This window comes from Protopterus annectens, chromosome 11.part0 (assembly GCF_019279795.1).
Source record: "Protopterus annectens isolate FY-2018-M chromosome 11.part0, PAN1.0, whole genome shotgun sequence".
NCBI lineage: Eukaryota > Metazoa > Chordata > Ceratodontiformes > Protopteridae > Protopterus > Protopterus annectens.
Window position 1 is genome coordinate 385,144,498 of NC_056745.1, and position 21,750 is coordinate 385,166,247.

Here is a 21,750-nt window from a genome sequence, read left to right on the forward strand (position 1 = left end):
TTTTCTCCAACAGGTAAACTGTGTAACAGCCCTACCTTTGCACTGCCATGAAGACTTCCACTTACAACACTAGTATCTTTTTACTTTTTGAGTCGGTTCCAAGTTTAAGAAGTATCCCTCCAGTAATAGCACAGGATTGCCTTTTTGCGAGGTGCTTGTTCTGTGAATTTCACTCTTAGTTCCCATGTAGCACTCAGCACATTTGCCATATTGACTCTGATTCAATGGGCTTTTGAGAACATAAGTGCTCACTATGTATTCTGCTATGCTGAACTGACTTCTCCCGTTGGAGATTTTAAAATTCGTGGTATTGCCATTACGACATTTAACTTTTTCAATGTTACGGTCTGGAGATACTGAAATTTTTAATTTCAGTATTTCAAGCATGTAAAGTGAAATTGTACTAATACATACATGTACTTTACTTTGTTTTGTACAGCTTTTATTAGAGAATATCATACAAAATCATACATAATCAAAACTCAGTAAAATCATACATACAGTATCATACAAAATCAATACATTTACTGTTTTCTAATGGTTTAATTATTCTTTCTGAAAAAAGAGTCAGTCTTGGTCTGTTTCTTATTCTTATTACAAAGGTAAGTGGAGAAAGCACTCTCAATGCTGGCTACACCACTGAGCATACCTGGGCATTTTTCCACCGCAAATGATTTCAACTGCATTATTAGATGGCTAATATCCTCTTCTTTTGGAGTCTCTGCAATATCTGTGTCATCCTCACTTGCTTCTTCCATTTCATCAGCTGCTTCATGCACTTGTATGTTGGTCTGTACTTTGGTCAATATTGCTTGGAAAATTTATTCTGGGTCAGGTTCATTACAGGTTGCTACCTCACCATCCATTGCAACAAAACCTTCAAAATCTATTCCTTTGAATTCCGCCATGGGAGATGGACTGCCTGATGGGGCCAAAACATCATGCTCCTAGGTTATAACAAATCCAACTTTCTTGAAACACTTCTGTATCATTCATGGCTGAACTTTATTACAAGCAGAACTGATCAAGAGGACAGCATCCGGACCATTAACTGATGCAACGGATGAAGTTGCTTACACAGGTGGACTACAGGTTTGTGTTTTAGTAATGACCCACTGCAGGAGTTGGGCTTGGCAGTGCATTTTAAATGTTTTGATGATGTCTTGATCAAGGGGTTGGAGTTCTGATGTTGTGTTTGGAGACAGAAATTTCAGTGTCACATTTGTGAGATGATTCACTTGCGAGTGGCCAGGACAATTGTCTACTGTCAGTAGAATAGATCATTTCTTATTCTTCATTTCTCAGTCAAGACCCCTTACACACTCCTCAAATAGGGCACCAGTCATCCATACGGTTTTGTTTGATCTCCAAGTGACGGGGCGGTCTTCGGACTTCAGGTTCTTGAATGCGCATGGCTTTGCTGATTTACCAGTCACCTAGGGCTTTAGTTTCTCTCCTTGATCTAGCGCAAAGAAGAACTGTGAAACATTCTTTGGAAAGTTTTTCACTCTTATATTTGTCACCCTTCATGATGAGGTTCCCTTCAGGCATCACCTTGAAAGAGAGTCCGCACTCATCAGCTTCAAAGATGTCATCATGTTTGAAGCCTTTGACGAAGTCTAGGAACTTTTTGATGAACTCTTCCACAACTTCTACTGGAACTTCATTGGATTCACCACACAAGAATTTATGGGAGATCTCGTGTAGCAGTTTAGATTTCTTGAGCCAACCACTTGATGCTTGGAAATCCGTTACCCCGAATTCCTGTGCAAATTTTTTAGCAACTTTTTGGATCATTGGCCCAGAGATTCAGGTGTTAACTACCCTCATTTGTTTGAACCAGCTTAATGTGGCTTTATTGACTTCATCAAGGGAAGTTTTCCTCCTTTTCCACTGTAGGTCTCTGCTTTCCTTAACATATATCTCCAAGTACTCATGTTTACGGTTTTGGATGTTGCTAACTGTGGTCTTGCTAACACCAAAATGTTCTACCATCTTTCTTTGGCTGTTGCTTTACAGAAAATGTAGAAGATCAACCTTTTCCTTCAATTTCAGCTCTTTGAGCTCTTTCCTTTGGGCCATCAGGTCTCCATTAACTGTAACATTTTTCAGTAATTGTAGGCTGCACCTGTAATTCAGACCAGTCCTTCATGTTGAAAAAAATCTTCAGCAACACATGATAAACAATAGGATGTTAGACCTAATCCAACACGTGGTAATAATAAAATGTGAAGAAAGAATTTATACTAAAAAATAAAATAATACAACTAAGGGACAAAGCCCACACCTTCTAACCCTTGGTGTAGAGTAGACTCAATTGGTCAAGCTATAGAGGGTAAATTAATATTGTGCATCACAGTCCAAGTGGTCAAGATACAACTTACAGAGGTGGTCAATATAGAGAGATTGGTCTTCCAGCACTTGTTCAGAACTCATTGTAAGCACTAAACAAGCTACAAATAACTACAGCACTCAACTTTCCTCACTTGTCTAGAGAAAAACAGTTTTTAGTACTTAATAAATAAGCACCTATCCAGGCATGTCTAAGGGTCAGCTCCCAGTGTTTTCTCCTGTCTACCTGATGAATCTGGGCATCTTGGCACAATGCAGCAATTGCCTCATGTACACAGACAACCCTCTCCTCCTATCACCCAACACTACAACCTGTGAGAGATGCAATTATATAACCAAACTGGAAGCAAAGCTCTCTTCACCCAAGATTGGACTAGACAGTCAAAAGGAGAAGGTAAACACTTGCACCACACGACACTCATCACATAGTCCCTCAAAACCTACACCACCAAAACACACACATAGAAATACAAAACACACACCTACATTCATGGAGGCTCTCAAAAAAAATCTACCCATGCAACAGGGACCTCCAAAGCAGAAACGCAAGCAACCTCCACCCCCCAACACAACTCAAATGACACACAGCCCACAAACTCAGTCTGCCACTCAACCACAGCCCATAAGGCATAACAACGTACCTAACACTCTAATCATAGGTGACTCTATAGTCAGGCACACTGATGTTCCACTCACCAGGGTAAACAAGGAGAAAGTCACTGTCAGCTGCCTGTCAGGTGCCAGGATCTGCCACATAACGCATGCACTGAGGTCACTCCACAGCAAGTACAAATATGACTCTGTCATTGTCCATGTTGGTGTGAATGACCTGAGACATACCTCCCTGGACTACATGAAAAAAGACATGGAGGAGCTTTCTGATCTTGTATCCCAGGCATGTATGACCCTAGCCCTGAGTAGCATCCTGCCATCACCCAGAATGATACCACAGTACAAGGACAAAATGATTGACTTCAACAATTGGCTAAGCTTCTGGTGTCATTCTAAGGGGATCCAGTAGCTGTCTGCCTGGGATGACATGATCGACAAACCACGATGCTTTGCCAGAGATGGCCTGCACCTGTTGCCCTTGGGATTCCAGATACTGGCTAAGGCTCTTGCCACCACTATAGTGCTTTTTTTAGGCAAGATTCAAATGACAAATTCACCACTATGACAGGTACAAGCAAGCAAAATCTGAGGGTAATGCTACTCAATGCTAGAAGTCTAAACCTCAAAATGCAATCACTCAAGGCACTCCTTAAAATGGAGAACATCGACATCTGTGCAGTGACAGAGACCTGGTTGAAGGCTCCAGAGAGCACCCCTGCATTACCAGGCTATAATTTATACCACTCCTTTTGGCTGCCTAACTTGGGCCGAAGCACTAAAGGCAGAGGTGTGTCCATATTCATTAAGGATATCCACACCTCCAGGCTAGTTGCTCAGCATAATGCATCTGAGATTATCCAAGTGCAACTAACGTTGGGCAAGACCGCAGTGCAAATTGCAGCTTGCTACAGATCCCCCACCATGCCCTAGGATTCCCACTCCTCATTTCTTGATACACTGGAAAATATTAGGGTACAACCTAACACCCTAATAATGGGCTATTTCAACTACCCACCATTAACTGGGAAAACTACTCATGTAACAACTCTTGTGCTCAACGTTTTCTGGAATTCATAAATTCCAATAATGCCTTGGATCAACTTATCCACACCCCCACCAGGAGCAGCAATATCCTAGACCTGGTCATTACCAACATGGGCAACCAGTGTTCCACACCAGAGGTCAATTCCTCATTGGTCAGATCCGACCACAAGCAAATCACCGTAGACATCCACATCCACCCCATCCCCCATTAGGGAAACCACCATAAAAAATTTCTCCAAAGCCAACTTCACGCTTCTTAAGACAGAAGTGGCAAACTTCATGACACCCATGCTGATGGACAATAGAGATACGACTGCTAAATCCTATACAATTGCACTTTATAAGCACTTACACAACTGCATGTATTGTACAATCCCTAACAGAACCAAGATGCTATCCTCCAAAAAAAGGGAGCCAATCTGGTCGTCCCCTGCTATAAACAAACTCTACAACAGAAGAAAGAAACTGTTGCAAAAAAAGAGTAAAATCCCATGATTGGAAGAACTCTGTGGTCAGCCTCAGTAAGAAGCTGAGATCCCTCATAAAATCCTCCAAAGCTAGTTATGAAAACAAAATCACCACTGATTCTAAAGACAACCACAAAACATTCTATAGCTATGTCAAGAATCTCAATGGCAACACTCAGATCTGCTCTGAGTTACAGCACAATGACACTAAATATACAGAACCAACTGATATTGCCAACATCCTGGCAGATAGGTTCATTGCTAACTTTACCCCTCTCTCATCCCCTAAAGGGCCCATCTCTATACCTGAAGAATGCAAAATACCTGTAATCACAGCTGCACAGGTAAAAAACACACTCTCCAAAGCCAAGAACACAGCATCCATGGGACCTGACAGCATCCCAGGCTGCGTTCTACATGAACTACAGAACAAACTGGCACCCCACCTAAGTACAGTGTTCAATCATAGCCTCACCTCAGGCTTTGTGCCCACTGAATGGCGCACAGCAACAGTTATCCCTCTCCACAAAGGGGGAGCCACCATGGACCCCGGGAACTACCGCCCCATTAGCCTGATGAGCCTGATCTGCAAGTCTATGGAGTGTATCATCATGGAAGTTATAAACAATGACATTGGTAATCTCCAAACTCTGGTCCCTACCCAGTTCAGGTTTGTAAAAGGCAGATCATGTCTCCTAAACCTGATAGACTTCTTTGAAGCGGTCACCAAAGCTATAGATGAGGTTAAGGTGGTACACACAGCCTATCTAGATCTCGCCAAGGCTTTTGACACCATCCCCCACTCTGGAATTATAGACAAACTCACTAAACTAGGTATAAATCCCTATGTCACAAGATGGGTTGCCAACTGACCGAACCCACATTGTGAAAGTAGCAGACTCTAAATCCAACTTCAGACCAGTATCAAGTGGAGTACCACAGGGTTCAGTCCTAGGTCCTCTCCTGTTTGGTATCTACTTCTCTGAAGTACAGGCTAACAGAGAAGGTCTTTGACTAAGAAAGTTTGCAGATGACTGCAAACTAGGAGCCATAATCAAATCTCCTAACGATGTGGACATCCTACAAAAGGGCCTCACTGAGACAGATGCCTGGTGTCAAAGCCATGGCCTCAAGCTCAATGCCAAAAAGTGCATTGTCATCCCTTTTGGTAAAAACTCTGTACCCATGAACTACCACATAGGCAGTGGTCTACTTAACACCAAAAGTGTGATAAGAGACCTTGGGACACAGGTGGACAGTAGTCTCTCCTTTGATAATCACATCGCCACAGTAGTCAGGAAATCCTTCTACGTGGCACACCTCATCACAAAAGTTTCTCATCCAGGAAAAAAGAGGTCATTGTTCCCCTCTACTCATCACTCATTAGACCCATTATAGAGTACAACGACCCTTTTGGTATGTACCTCATAAGACATCTACAACAACTGGAAAGGCCACAGAAATACCTCACAAAAAGGATTACCGGCCTCAAACAGATGCCCTACGCACACCGTCTCAAAAATCTCCAACTTTACTCTGTTGCATATCGCCTACTCAGAGGCAATCTCTGCCTATCTGCCTAACATACAAAGCTATGTCAAACCCAGAGCTGTTGGACATGCTCCACGTAAAGAAATCCCTCCGAGCTACACGCTCTAGGGACCTAAACCTTGTCACCACAATAAACAGAACATGCTGGAGGGATAGATTCCTATCTCAGAGACTTCCCATACTCTAGAACAAACTACCTATCTATATCAAACAAAGCTCCTCATTAGCACTCTTCAAGAAAAATCTTGATGATTGGATGGGAGATAGGAAATTCACCCCAGGGATCACTTCTGTGGCTCTGCTTGACAGGGGCACAGGAAAATAATTTTCTTGGGTGGCAAAAGCCAGGGTACCATTTTGCTAGGCTTTTATGGGCCCTAGGGCCAATAGCCTAGTACCTACCTATAAACCATTGAGTACATGTGGTGCATGCCCAGTCTATGCAAATTAGGTCAACTTAAGGAGGTGGTCAATGTAGGGAGGTGGTCAGGAGGAGGTTCTACTATAGTTGTGTAATGCAAAAGATGAATTCTTGCTGCCTGTGCTTTATCATTACTTTATTATAGATTAAGCATTCAACTTTTACTTTCACTATGTGCATATTTAAAGTGCGTTTCTTTACTTATGTTTCTGTGTGAAATGCACGCTTGTATTTTTCATGATAATGTATACCTGTGATGTTTTTGTTATATAGATTGTGGTCTGGCTTATGACTGAAAAGTTACTTAGTCCAGTTCACTATCCTGGATAACAAACTCAAAAAAATAAACTAAAATAAAAATGAATTTGGCAATTAGAAGACAAAATATATTTTTCGTTAATGCTGATGCTTAGTTAGTTGCAGAATATTATGTTTCTGAGATGTTAAACAGACGCTTCTTACACCTAAAGTACAATGTTTGATTCCTTCTATTGCCATTTATCTCTATGACTGCACTTATCCAAGCAGTGCTCCCAGGTCACCCTTGAAGTATATAAAGGTGTGTTATTAAGTTATGCCTCCTGAAACGTAATGCTATATGAAAGCAAAATGTTCTTCATAACTGATATTTTTCTAAACAACATAATATCACAGAGATAAGCACTGTTAAAGAGAACAATGTGCTGAGCTCAGCACTTTGAAAGTGAACAAAACAGAGGTTTTCAGTAAATATCAACAATAAAACACTTCTTCTTCTGGCTTTACCTGGTTAGGGGTCATCACAGTAAATCACCTGTCTGTTCATGATTGGCAGTAGAGTTTTACGGTGTCGAGTTGCCAGTCTGGCTCCCAACTTCCACTGAAGGCACACACATGCATGCACTCATGCCTAGGGCCAATTTCAAGTGCCCAATCCACCTACAGCATGTCTTTGGGATGTGGGAGGAAACCGGAGCACCCAGGGGAAACCCACACAACCACAGGAAGGACATGCAGACTCTGCACAGAAGGCACCCCAGCTGAGGATTGAACCAGAGAACCTCTTGCTGTGAGGCAACAATGCTAACCTCTGCACCACCGTGGCCACCCTATCAACAATAAAACACTACAAGGCCAAAATGCATAAATATGTAGATGTAGAAGCAAAGAGGAGAAAGACAGCAGCAGCAGAAGAAAGATACAAGCCCAGAATCAGGGATATTGACATATGGGAAACTTTTGAATGGTGTACTGTGGCAAAGACAAGTAAAATGGCAAACCAGCCATTCCACATCTGTGCAAAATCTCATCCTTCAAGGCTGAATTCCAAGATTCATTTACATCTTCTGCACTCATATAGGGATGGTGAATTATTCAAACCACATACAGAGCCCTTTCTGATTCAAAGACTGATCTATGCACAGTTCACTGTAAACATGCACTACTGCATACCTGAAGTTGTCCAAGCACACAGTACATTTTATTTATTTTTATTTATTTAACATTTGTTTACTGGGAAAGTCTAACTTGGAACAAAGCCAATTTTCATCGGAGGCCCGGGGTGAAATGCTCCCGATGCATGTCTTTGCAACATGGGAGGAAACCAGAGCACCGGGAGGAAACCCACATGAATGCAGGGAGGACATACAGACTCTGCACAGAAGGCACCCCAGCAAAGAATCAAACTGGAGAACCTCTTGCTATGAGGCGACAACGCTACTGCTGCACAAATAGAGATTTATTATGCTATTCCACAACTCTCACAATATATGACTTCTGAAGTACATTGTGAAGGGTCTATCAGAAATTATTACTGACCATATGCAGACTATCCTCAGAAAGGGCACAAATGAAATACCTGATATCCCAGTTTTGATAGCATTGTGCTTGGAATGCAATAGCTGAGTAGCAACAACACCTTATAGAATATGCCAGTACCCAAAGCAATAATTACTAATGAAGGGATACAAAGGTACATACCATTGTTAGTGCAGCACACACATGGACATTTTCACTATCGCATTTGCTCCCCCCAGGGATGGAAATGCATATCAGTGTTAAAGCACTCTGTTCAGTTACCACTAAATGTGTTAGCAGTTCCCCAGTATATTGGAAATGATTAATGTCAACATAGCAGTCTGTTATCATGGCAACTGCCAATGGTGTCCAAAGTGTTTTCTAAGTAACAACACTATGGACACTGTTGACTATTACAGTTTAGACCAGGACAATAATTTTCTCACTCCACTAATACCAAATGAAGCAAAAAGTACCATTCATAAATATTATAAGAAAATGCGGACTGAGGAGTACACTGGCAAGAATTCAGTGGCCTTGGAATACCTACAAATTTCTGACTCTATGTATGCTCCATACATGGTGGGTTGTGACTCAATGTCAATTTATGAATCACACAGAGGTCTGGAGCATGTACTATTCTGGGTACTCAAGTGATATTTATCTGACTGTATACCATGTTTATAAATCCTGTACGAAGCATCCATCTTTCAGTGCAGATAATATCAGTCATCTCGGCACTGTGAGCAAGTTCAAGCAAACACACACACACACACACAAAAAAAAAAAAAAAAAAAACAAGACAGTTCAGGAGCCACATATGGAGAACACTTTTATTAAAACAGTAAAAATACACACAAAGAACCCACTTTTGGATACAAGATGCTTTGCTGCATTGGTAAAGTGAAAACATAATTTGCTGTGAGTTGAATGACTGAATTAACTATTTACATTTTTAGTACTATTTAAAAATATTTTACTGTGTGTGTTTTCATCAGATCGATAAAGTATCTTGTAAAAAAAAAACTTGTTCTTTGATGTTTATTGCTGTAATAATGCCTTCAGCCTACATACATTCTAAAGCGTGCTTTTTATTCCATTAGTGTTTGAATTGCTACTAACATATTTACATTCTTAGATAAAGCTACAGATTCTTGGCTATTGTTTGCCAGATTTAATGTAGAAGGCTTCCAAATGCCTTGCTCATTGTCAAGTGAATTCATTAAAGGTTCACTTTTTGCACTAATACTGACATTTTGTCAGTCTTTTGCCTTAACATACTGACCTGTGTCAAAACTTCCTCTGGGTCTAGATGACCCAAGTTAAAAGCAGCTTAAGCAGTGGAGATGCCAGCAGTGGAGGTTGGGTATGAGTGATGTCAGCCTGCCCATTCAGGGGGTGGGGAGGGATTAAGTGAGCTATTCTCTGCAGTGCCATCCACTATTGGACACATACATGTGTGGAATGCCGCACATGTTTAGGAAGTGCGTTTAGCTGAAATTGTAATGTTTATGAGTTCACCTTCATGGAGTATGTTTGAAAATGCTTATTCCCCCAGCAGAATGATTAACAAGCCCTCATGTATGCAAGTTTTCATATCAGCTATCGAGGTTAGAATGTTCCTTATCAATTCCACAATAAGGATGACAGTGTCACCCTTGCTGCTCATCCCTAAGAGAAATGGATGGGATTAGTGTTCTAGCCTTCACGAGGAGTGAAAGAACAGTTACTTTAGTATGTGTGGAAGGGAGGCTTTATAGTAACAGTAGAACTGGGAGAAAAATAAAACCCCCCAAATGGCCTGTCTCAAAGAAACTCACACACACACACACACACACACACACACACACACACACACACACACACACACACACACACACACACACACACACACACACACACACACACACACACACACACACACACACACACACACACACTTTGAAGTAACTTGTAATCAGTTTTCATATTTATAAAACCAATCATTATTATTTCTTTTCAGAAATAATATAACAGGTTTATCATCTGTACTTGCATGCATGTTATTTCTGTGTATGAAAAAAAACTGCCTTATTTGTGCTGCCCATTTAATATCTGAGCCTACAGCTTTCCTTTCATTTAAAAATCCATATGAACATTCTCCCAAACATTACTGGTCAGTTAGAGAGTGCTGAAATAAAATATTTTATATAATTCCGATATTCTGTTTGATAAAGTTTTTGAATTCTTCAGATGTAAACTGAATATTTTTACTTAGAGTTTGTTTAGACAACCTAGTTTTTATCAATGTTATCCTTAGAACTGCAGTGGCATGCTGCAGCATAGCTGATTCTGTTTAGGCTACTTTGGGTCATGTGGCATAAGCAGCCACTATTGTGAGACTCACACTATCCATACAAGGACCTGTAAAGTCTATGTATGTGTACTACAGTGGTGTTGTTGATACTGCAGTGGTGTTACTGACCACTCCCAGAGAGGAACAGTGCTTGTAGTAATCTGTTTACTACCATTTGATATATGAAACCTTTGTGAGCAAATTATTCAATATATTTGCATATGACAGGTCATCAAACGTATGGAGTGAAATTCAGTTTTCTATATGCCAATGCATTCTTATGGATTACATCTAATATTCTAGATTACAAATTTCCAAGAATGACCACCCTAGATTCATTTAGCAGTTTGTCCTGATATACAGAAAACTATTTCTTCCATGCTGCAAAATCTGGATATCCTCATTACTTACACCATGGCCTTCCTTTAACCAATAGCTCATACATCTTTGGATAGCAAAGGTTCATTCCTTCAGTCGTGAGTCTGGCCGAAGGCAGAGTTTATGAGAATAAATCAAAATACAAATGGGTAACTGCTTTATGTGAGAAACAATGTGAATCCAGAGCTATATGAAGGGAATTTGGTACGAGGAGCAGCAAATGCATCATGTGCTCCATCCTTCCATGACCCCCACCTATGGCCCATTATTAGTCCCTTCTATTAGTCCTTTCAATAATAAAGTTAGCATTTAACAGGCTTGGGGGCATCATACCAGAAAAGGAAAATATATGTTGTAAACATGATCACAGAACTCTAAACTCTGTATTATAATGTGCGTAGACATGGATCAGACTACTTAAACATAGCCACTTGGAAGACAGTATAACATAAATCATGGCATATCTGTTGAGAATATATGTCTTTTAACCTACATGACATGTTACAGGTTTCAGGTAAATAAAATACTTGATGTAAAAAGAATCCTTTAGTGAGGTTACTTTATGTAAGACTAAACTGTCTGTCTGGCCATGTACTAGTTATATATTTTTCAGCTTTGTTGAAGGTGTTTTATTTGCACCAGGTTTGTAATTGTCCAATCTGCTGATGCCTGACATATCACCAGTTTGCTCCATTCTTTCATTGACCAATTTGCCTCTAAAGAATAGATGAAATTCATTACATTTATAGATATTAACATTTGTTCTTTTCACTTAGTCTCTGGTATAGAAGTATTCCCTCCCTGTGGAGTATTTGAACCTCAGAAGTATAGGTAATGGTGTACTTGCAAAATATTTATCTGTGCATGCATCCTTTTATGCCTCTTGAATAGCCTTAATACATTGCATTGTGTGTATTTGGTATTTAGAAATGTATAGAAAACACATTTTGTTAAAATATTTTTACTGAAGATTGTTTGCTGTAAACCATAGCAACTGAGAGTGTAGTAAGCATTGTAACACTGTATCTGAAACTGGGTTTCCGTCCCCTTCCAGAAAAGACAAATATCGTCTCAAAATCTGGTGTATAAGGAAATATAATTATTCCAAGGGGTTTCAAAAATGAAATTCCTCTCCCAATAATATAAAACCAGGTTTGCATACAGGGGGGCACATGGGGCCCCCATAGCAACACCTTTCTCTTGTTTATAATATTCCCCTGCAAAACACATGAAATTATTTTTCAATAGTAATTCCATAAATTCAGTTAACAAGTTCCTCTGTTCATTAGTCAAATAACTTATTTCAATCAAAAGGTTCCAAAACCATTTCATCCCCTCAAAATAAGGGATGCTGGGGAATAGTTATATCAAATCACTAGTCACCATACATGCTTCATCTTCATATTTATCATAGATGACTTTACTTACAAAATCCCAGGAGTCCTTTGAAATATGTTTTAAAGATGTTACATAACTTTTTAACATTGCATCTACATATTTAGCCAAGAGTTCATGTTTGGAGTCTGCTCTTGCCACTATTGGTCTAAAATGTGACTTCTCCACATTTTTGTGTCTTTGGGATTCCAAACACTGCTGGGATCTTCAGCCTAGTTATTGTTAAATAGTCTAATAAGTTTTTATCTATAGTACCCTGAAAAAATGATCATTAGTAAAGTAGTCCACCTTAGAATAGGCTATAAAGACTTAATTTCTAGAAACAATACTGTATTTGCATTCATCATTTAAAAGATGCAAGATGGTAACTTTTCCCAATGCTGCTATGGACTTTATGCAAGCTGTCCAACAATATTTGCATAACATAGATGTAAAGCATGGTGAGGCATCCCCAAATATGACCGCAGTGCCAGTGCTGTGAATAATTAATATAACTGAGTTTAATCACTCAAAAAAAGTTTTGCAGTTTTTCTTCCTCAGACAGCATTTTGGCAACAGTTTAAACTACCTCCTTCAAGACATATCTCCTAATGTCTCTGATTGTTGCTTTCACCTTTAATAATATACCTCAAATGACACATTAGTACTGCCAGTCGCTGTCATGATCCAAGAATGCCTCATGTAAAACTGCAAGTAAATAATAAATATTTAAATGCTATATACTGTAGCAAACAAAAAGAATATATGAATTTTTACATATCAATGAGTAGCTGATCATATAATAATCATTAGGCTTTCCAGTAACAAAGGAAAACATAATGTGGTGTTTACATAATGACTTGCTTCTACTGATGGAAAGGCCTGGTCATCCTCTCCTGAAATTAGTAATACTGGACATCGGATTTTCTCAACCTGTTGGAAGAAACATGAATCAATGAATCTATTGTAAAACAAAAGGGATAAAAAGATACAGATCAGCTCATAGCTAAAAATAGGAGCAAGGGAAGCACACATTAAATAATACTCATAATATGTACAGATTCCTATCCAGTATGCTTACTCCTGGTTATTTCAGCTAAGGCTTATTTTATGAATCATAATCATGGAATTTAGCAACAAATCTTTGACTCAACAGAAATCTGGATGCCCAGTTAAACTTTACAATAAGTCAATTGGATCGTATTTGCTTCTTATGACTAGACTTTAATTTATTTTTGTCAAGATCATAACAGTATAGTTATATTTTTGGCATAACAAAACCAACAGGGACTGAATCACAATATTGTAAGCCTTAAAGTTAATATTTGATGACTCATTCTACTTTTTTTCTCTTAATTTCACTATTATTCAAGTAAATATTGGTCTTTTTCATGATAACCTAATTAGGTTATAATCTACATGAACATTCTCATTATGGTAATTAGTTTTTTTATTGCAGGCTGTTATTTTAGAAGTCTGGTCCATCTATATATAAATGGTTGTTAATAAAGTCTTTATCTAACTAGCATGTTAAATCAAAATCTTGATACTATCACAGTTAATTGTACTGATGATTTATTGCACTAATAATATTTTAGACTACGTCTAAATGTTAAGTAGGGTACTTTAGCATCATTAGTTATTTTGTCAGATGTGCTATTTATGGATATAAGATGCTGATAACCTTATCTTATATACTATGTTTCATTGCTACACTTATAGTTTGATGTTCAATTGTAAGATTTGCTATTTGATACAAGATATATTTAATACATATAATATATAATAAATTAATATAATAGTTTTTTTCATACAGCTACAGTGAATACATACTGTTTCATATAATTCTTGTCTATATTATTAGCTTCTAACATATTGTTGATATGACACATCCATTAAACATGATTGTATGTTTTCTAAAATATTTTTTATACTTGACTCATAGTTTTAATAACTTTCACTTACTTTTTATATTACTGGTTTCAAATGATTTATTTATTATTGTTTCCTCTTCTCTCGTTAGTAGGATAGGGTTATGCCCGAAGTTTTTAGAAGATGCATAGTTTACATTTTTTTCCTATGACTTCTCCCTTAAAGAAATTTGAAACCCCTATTTTCATTACTCTGCCATGCCATGCAACAGTTGCTATATTCTATCAAACTGACTTTAATTTCTTTTTTGCCTACCATCACATTTTACTATGATACATCGTTATCTATTTTTATGTATACTTCACTTGCTGTTAATGCATTTAGCAGGATGTGATTTGTCAAACAGATTGCTAGAAAATAAATTGACTGCAGTTAATTGATACACATAAACTTTTTCTACATTTATTTTTCAAATCTGATGCTCAGTTTATACTTGCTAGCACTGAAGTACCTATTTTAGTTAAAAACAGCTTCATAACTGATATAACTAATCTTGCTACTGATCCCAATGGGAGATGCTATTACATGTAAGGGCTACTTAATTGACATACCAATTGTTTTAGTAATTTATGCCTTATGTTATAAACAGCAAGATTTCATTATGCAGTTACGTAATCTCCAAACCAGATTTAAGAATCAGTACCTTATTCTAGGTGGAGATTAGACTTCTTTTATGACCTCAAAACAGATAGAAATAGACACCCCAATTCTAATACAATCGATACCTCCAATACCTCTTAACTCTTCTTGAATTGAAAGCTATTTTCACTTTCTATTTCCTATTAAATGCATATGGCCACTAGACAATACATTTACTTATTAATCACCATGTCACAAGTTTTGGTCCAGAAATGAATTTTTCTTGCTCTGTAACTCTATCTTAGGCAGCGTCTCTAATGTACTTACAGATCCAGATTTTATATCTGATCATTATTAAGTTTAACTACATTTAGATTTAAATAACATACAAAATAAAACATTTTACAACAAATGAACTTTAATCCAATTTTGTTTGAAGTTGATGAGGTTTAATCAGAAATTCTATAAATGCTAAAAACCTTTTATGAGCAAGTTTATCAGCAGAAAGTTGATATTCAATGGGCAGCTTTAAAAAACACAAATTAGAGGGTTTCTAATTAACAAAGCATCATGCCATGAAATGAAATATAAACAAATTGAGAATTCATTAAAAATAAATTGAATCTTTTACAAATTAAAACTATAAGGAAAGGATTATAAATTAAAACAATAAATAATATATACTCCACAAGAATTATATTTATTCTGTATGAAAGTTGACTTTGTCTAAGTTCATAATTCATAAGGTTGACCACAGTGTTCGCCCTTACAGCTGGCAAGGGACACTGATTCCTCAAGAAATGACTGAAAGTCTTTCTACCGACCCAAGTGTCTAAGTTGGATTTAAAATCTCTAGATGTTTGGATATCATTCCATAGTTTGGTGACTTTGACTATAACATATGAATTCCTAGTACTAGATCTTCCTACTTTGAATTCAAATTTTATATTATAGTGTCTAAATGTTTTTGGACAGTTAAAGGCATATACATTCTACATTAGCTGTTAAAGGGTTCATTAAATGTATATTTTGCCAGTAACAATTTACCTACAGCAGAAAGTAAATTTTTAATTAGTCACATCTGATCCTGTAATTAAAATGACTTAATGATAGAATTCTCTTAGTATATTTCCTAAGGATACCTTCTAAAATATTTAATTGAGTTTTACTGTAAGTGCAAAATATGTTAATATACTCAATAATGGGTCTGATGAAAAAAACAATATATATATATATATATATATATATATATATATATATATATAGCATGACCAAACATTTCTACTTTCTAGGTTAAAGATTTCTTAATAAATAGCCCATATATTTAATTGCAATTAGTGCTGATAGCCCTGACATTATGGTTAAAAGATAAATCAGATGCAATAGTGATGCTAAGATCTTGATATTCCTTGACTGGTTCTAGTATTGTGTTTGGCAAATAGATATATGTTTTTTAAATTTTACTTGAGAAGTACATACTTTTGCACTTGTTTAGGTTAAATGTTAGTCCGGTATATCCTGTGTCCATTTGCAAATCAGACATAAATATGCATTAAGATCATCAGCATCAGATTTATTTTACAATATAATACCAAGTTTTGTAATCATCAGCATATTTTTGGACCCAAAATTTGGTGTTCCTCAGAATACTGGAGGAAAAAAAAACAAGATTAAACAGCATTGGGTTCAGAGCTGATCCATGGGGAACACCAGATGTTACAGGCAGAAAATATGAATGAACTTTTATATATGCTATTTGTCATCTAACCAATTCATGATCCATCTAACAATATAACAATTAATGTTACATTCAAGTAAGTGTGAATGGAATGGCATGCAGTCAAAGGCTTTTGTAAGGTCCAAAACGATCACATCTGGAGACAAACCCATATCCATGGCCATTGTTATTTTATTGCAAAAGCATACTAACTTATTCATAGTAGAGCTTTGCTATATGAAACAGTGTTGGGCAATATCCTTAACTGTTAATCCAAAGCCTGAGTTATGTACTAATTCTTGTAGACATCTTTCAACGTAATAGTGGCCAGTGATCTCAAACTTATGGACCTATAATTATTAATGATATTTTTCCAGTCCTTTTATGTACAGGGGTAATTCAAGATAGCTTCCAGCTATAAGGTTCAATTCCATTTTCCAGTAGCTTATTAAAATAAATTGTACAATGGTAATAAGAACCTCTTTCATCTCTTGTAAAGAGTCACTAGATATCTTATCTTGATTCAAAGAGGAAATTTTCTTCAAATTCCTAATTCCTAATTATGGAATCTAAAAAAAGAGGACATGAACCTGAGGCAGTTATCTGATCTATAATAGGACCAGGAAATCAAGATCCTGACTTAGACACAATAGTATAAGCATCAGTTAATATTGCATCATTATTCAAAGTAACTTTAATATAAGATGTTGTTGCATCAAACAAGTTAATATATTTGTAAAATTAATTTAATTTGTTGATTTACTAGTCAATTTATTTTCATAGTTAATATTAGTTGATTTTATTTCTGGATTTTATTTTATTTTTTACAATTTGAGTTAAATTTTGTTCTTATTTACAATAATAGGAAGCCTTGATATGGTTTTTGTAGTGTCTTTTTTCATTCTATATAATTTTATGATAGACTTATTCCACTGTGTAGAAAATGAACTGTTAAAATTTTCCATACAAACAGATTCATTAACACAGCTACTCAATAGTTTCTCCAAAGTAGAGTACCCATATTGATACTCTGAGAGATTTAATAGATAAGACCAGTCTGTATTAGAAATTTGAATAAAAATGTTATAATAATCTGTTTGATATATAGTGTAAGTTTTACCAGAAAAGATCAGCTTACATTTAGTTCCATTGCATTATGGTCAGAACAACATAGAGGATGTGTCATTCATAAATCCTGTATTTTTTTGGCATATTATTCACAATTAGATTAAAAATATTATTAACTCAAGTATTACTAGTAACCAATAGTGTTAGCCCATAAAAAGAAATATTGTTAACAAATTCTTTCTCAAAACATTAGTCAATTGACACAGAGTTCCACTTTTCCCAGGGTAATTAAAGTCACTCAAAAGTAAAATATTTCTTTTATTCTCAAAACAATTTTCTGAAGTTATCAACTAATCCAAATGCTCCATACTAGACATACTTGGTGTACGATAGCTTGAAACTATGAAAATGCTATTCCTGCAATTAGGTGCCAAACTTTTGATAATTGTTTCATAATGTGTTACAACTATTACAAAACAGAAAGTCAAACTTTTGTGGACCTATAAAGTTGATCCTCTACCATTAAAATGCACCCCTTTGCATTCATATTTGATGAAGTCTTTTAAATGATAAGTTGTTTTTCATGAATCAGTGATAGTATCATTATTATCATCATCACCCCCCCCCTTTTCCCATTTTCTACACGGGGTTATGGTATGGTATTACTTGTCACCATCTCTCTCGATTCAATGCTGCAACTACTCCATATTTGACAATCATGCCTGACTGTTGCAGATCTTCTCTCACACAGTTCATCCACTTCTTTGCTGGATGTCTTCCTTTCCTTTTATCTTCTTCCTGTCTGTCCCAAACCTTCTTCACTAGATTGTCTTCTGCTTTTCTGCACATATATGTGACCCCCCATAATCTGTTTTATTGTTTTTTCTCTTTTCTGCAACTGGAGCTACTTTGACTTCTGTTCCTATGCCTCATTTCTTTATCTGTCCCACAGTGTGCAGCCAACCACCTTTCTCGGGCACTTCATTTCCATCACCTTTAGTTCATCATCTGCTCTGCCTTTACTACCCAGGTTTCTGTACCATAAAGTAGTATTGGTCGCACCACTGTCTTGCACACCTTACTTTTCAGCTTCGTTGGCATTCTTCTGTTATATACTATACCTGATACTCTATGTCAGTTGGCTGAAGCTCCTCTAATTCTAGCTTTGACTTCTTCATTCATACTTCCCTTCTCCTTAACAACTCCTTCCAGATACTTCAAGCTATTAACCTGTTCCACTGTCTTCTTTTCTAACTCAATTCTCAGATTCTTCTGATTTTGCCTGTTTGCTGCCATTGCCACTGTCTTATCTGTGTTTAGTTTCATCCTGTTTGCCTTTGGTGTTGCATTCCATTCCCCTATCTTTTGCTGATGTTCTTGTTCAGAATCTGCCTGTAATACCACATAGTTTGCATACAGCAACTTTGTTGATCTGTCTCCCCTGATCTGTTTGCTAATGTAGTCCATCACCAGGAAGCTCAGAGCTGAACCCTGGTGCACACCCACTCCCAATGGGAACTCCTCTGTGAGACCAAACACTGTTCATACTTGAGTCACTGGATCCTTGTACATAGCCTGCAATAATTCTACCAATTTTTCTGAGACTTCAAACCACTGCAGGACTGCCCAAATCAGCTTTCTTGGGGCCTTGTCATATGCTTTCTCCAAGTATAGGAATGCCCAGTTGGACTCTTTCCTTATCTCTAGCTTCATCTCAACTATGTGTCTTACTGCAAATATCGAGTAAGTTGTGCAGGATCCTAAATTAATCTGAGCTGCTCATCTCCCATCTTACTTCCGGGTCTATATTATATAGTCAAAAAATCAAAATGTTGAATGCTCACATGAGCGTAAATGCAGAAATTCGAAATAGCTATTGTGGGGGGCTGTGCCCCCACACCCCCCACTAAATATATATATTCCAACTCCAAGATCACACTACAGTGAGGAAATGGCAAATATTCTGATCCTCACTGTACTGTGATCCAAAAAAATAAACATAACATTTCTGCATTTACGCTCATGTGAGCATTCTACATTTTGACTTTTCATCGATCTAAAGTAGACCCCCTACTTTCTGCTATTCTGCATATCCATTTATCAAATCACCCTCTCCAGACCATTCCTGTAATATGACAGGAGTTTGATGCCTCTGTACTGCCCACAGTTGTGGATATCTCCTTTGTTTTTGTACACTGGCATGAGTATGCTTATTCTCCAGTCATCTGGGATGTGCCTTTCTCTCTACACTGCTATGAGTACCCTCAAGACCCATTTCACCCTAATCTCTTCCAGCATTTTTATCATATCTGCTGTGATCTCATCTGAGCCTGTTGCTTTCCTTAACTTGATTTTACTTAGTGGTGTTCATACTTCTTCTGTGGTGGGCACCTCTTCTCTCATTGTAGGGCTGTGTCTGGGGCAGTAAAGCTCCTGTGGGGTTTTCTTCATTCAGAAGCTGTTGGAAATACTGCTTCCATCTGCCTTTGATATTTTGTGGACTGGTGAGCAAGATGTTTTTGACATCCCTTATGAAGGGTATATGACTATCTTCTTTATCTTTCTGTCTTTGCCTTGCAACCTGATATAGTTTCTCTGTACTACCTACAGAATCACTTTCCAGAAGTTGGTAGAGAGCTTCCAATGCCCTGTTCCTTGCTACTGTAACTTCTTTCTTAGCTTCTTTGATATTCATCTAGTATTCCTTCCTAGCCTGTTCGGGTTTTTCTACCTCCCACTTTTTCCTGCACTTCTTCTTTCTTTTGAAGACTTCCTGGAATTCTGTATTCCACCACCAGATTTCCTTATGTACCTTATTTCCATACCTGGCTTGGCCACATATCTGTTCTGTAGTCTTCACACATACTGTTTTGAGGTGCTGCCATTTTTCTTCAACTCCACCTATTTTGTCCTCTTTTGGGGTGGTACTGACCTGAGTAATTCTTTAAAATGTTGTACTTTTTCTCCTGTCAACTTCCCGGTCTTCAGCCTGGTCTGTGTTGACCTTAGAACCTTCTCTGACTACTGGTTGTGGTTCATTGTGGCAATCACTGGTTTATGCTGCAAGCTGACTATTTCACAGGGGATTACTCTGTAATCACTAGGAGGAAGTCTACCTGAGTTGCTTGTTGGTGCATGTATGTGATCTTGTGACTGTCTCTCTTTCTGAACCATGTATTGGCTACAATCAAGCCATTTGCCAGATGGAAGTCTAGAATGGCCTTTTCTTCTTTATTCCTGTTGCTCCACCCATGTGGACCCAGAACATCAGCAAAAGATATCATATCCTCATATCCTGTTCTGTCTGTCCCAATATGTGCATTCAAGTCACTCATTACCAACACCAATTCATGTTGTCCTTCTTTATCTAGTAGGTCCTGCAACTGCTGTCTGAATGCATGCTTTTCCTCACTATCATTGCCCTGCTGCGGGGCATAGGCTGAGATTATGAATACTGCCCTATCATTATACTGGAGTCTGACTGGCATGAGTCTGTCATTAATTCTGATGACATCCCTCACTGCCTTAGGAAACCTGTCTCTCACCACATTTCCCACACCATTTTTAACCTGTCCTCCTCCTGAGTAGTAAACTCTGGATCCCAAGTCAACTGGCTTTGCTGCCCTTACATCTTGTATCTTTTATACCTAGGATGCCCAGCCTCTTCTGTATCATCATGTCATTCACTTACAAGCTGCACCCTGTCAGTTAACCTACATTAAGTGTATCAATTCTCAGTGCATGCTTGGCAGGTTGATTGGTTTTATGTCCAGCTTTCAGGCAACAGTGCTATCTCAGATAACTCAAGCTGGGCAACTGGAAACTGACCAGCCAGTAGATTATTGACCCAGGGCTGCTGGGCTAAATGATGGGCACACACTGGCCAGTAAGGGCATATACATCCTTACCCTGGCATAGGTTGAAGTAGGCTGGGTCCTCAATCCAGTTATTACCATGCCCATTTGATGACTTTAGTCAGCATGACCAAATCACCTAGATCTATATTTTATACCATTGAGTGTCTAGCCCTGTTACAGCACACAGTCTGTGATCCATGTTCTCCTATATTGAGGATATTGTGCATCAGAACATGCAAACTCCAAACAGGCATTGGCTGGAGGTCAGGATCAAATCTTGTACCTTG

General features: G+C 37.7%; 1 protein-coding gene across 1 annotated transcript in view; it reads right to left on the minus strand.

The window, feature by feature from the left end:
- The window catches only part of LOC122815405 (peroxisomal succinyl-coenzyme A thioesterase-like), a 247,629-nt gene that overhangs the window by 151,151 nt on the left and 74,728 nt on the right, over window positions 1-21,750 (minus strand). Inside the window, exon 2 of the mRNA XM_044087872.1 lies at window positions 13,163-13,243. Within this exon, the coding sequence (XP_043943807.1) occupies window positions 13,163-13,243 (81 nt within the window). The remainder of the gene's footprint in view (window positions 1-13,162; window positions 13,244-21,750) is intronic.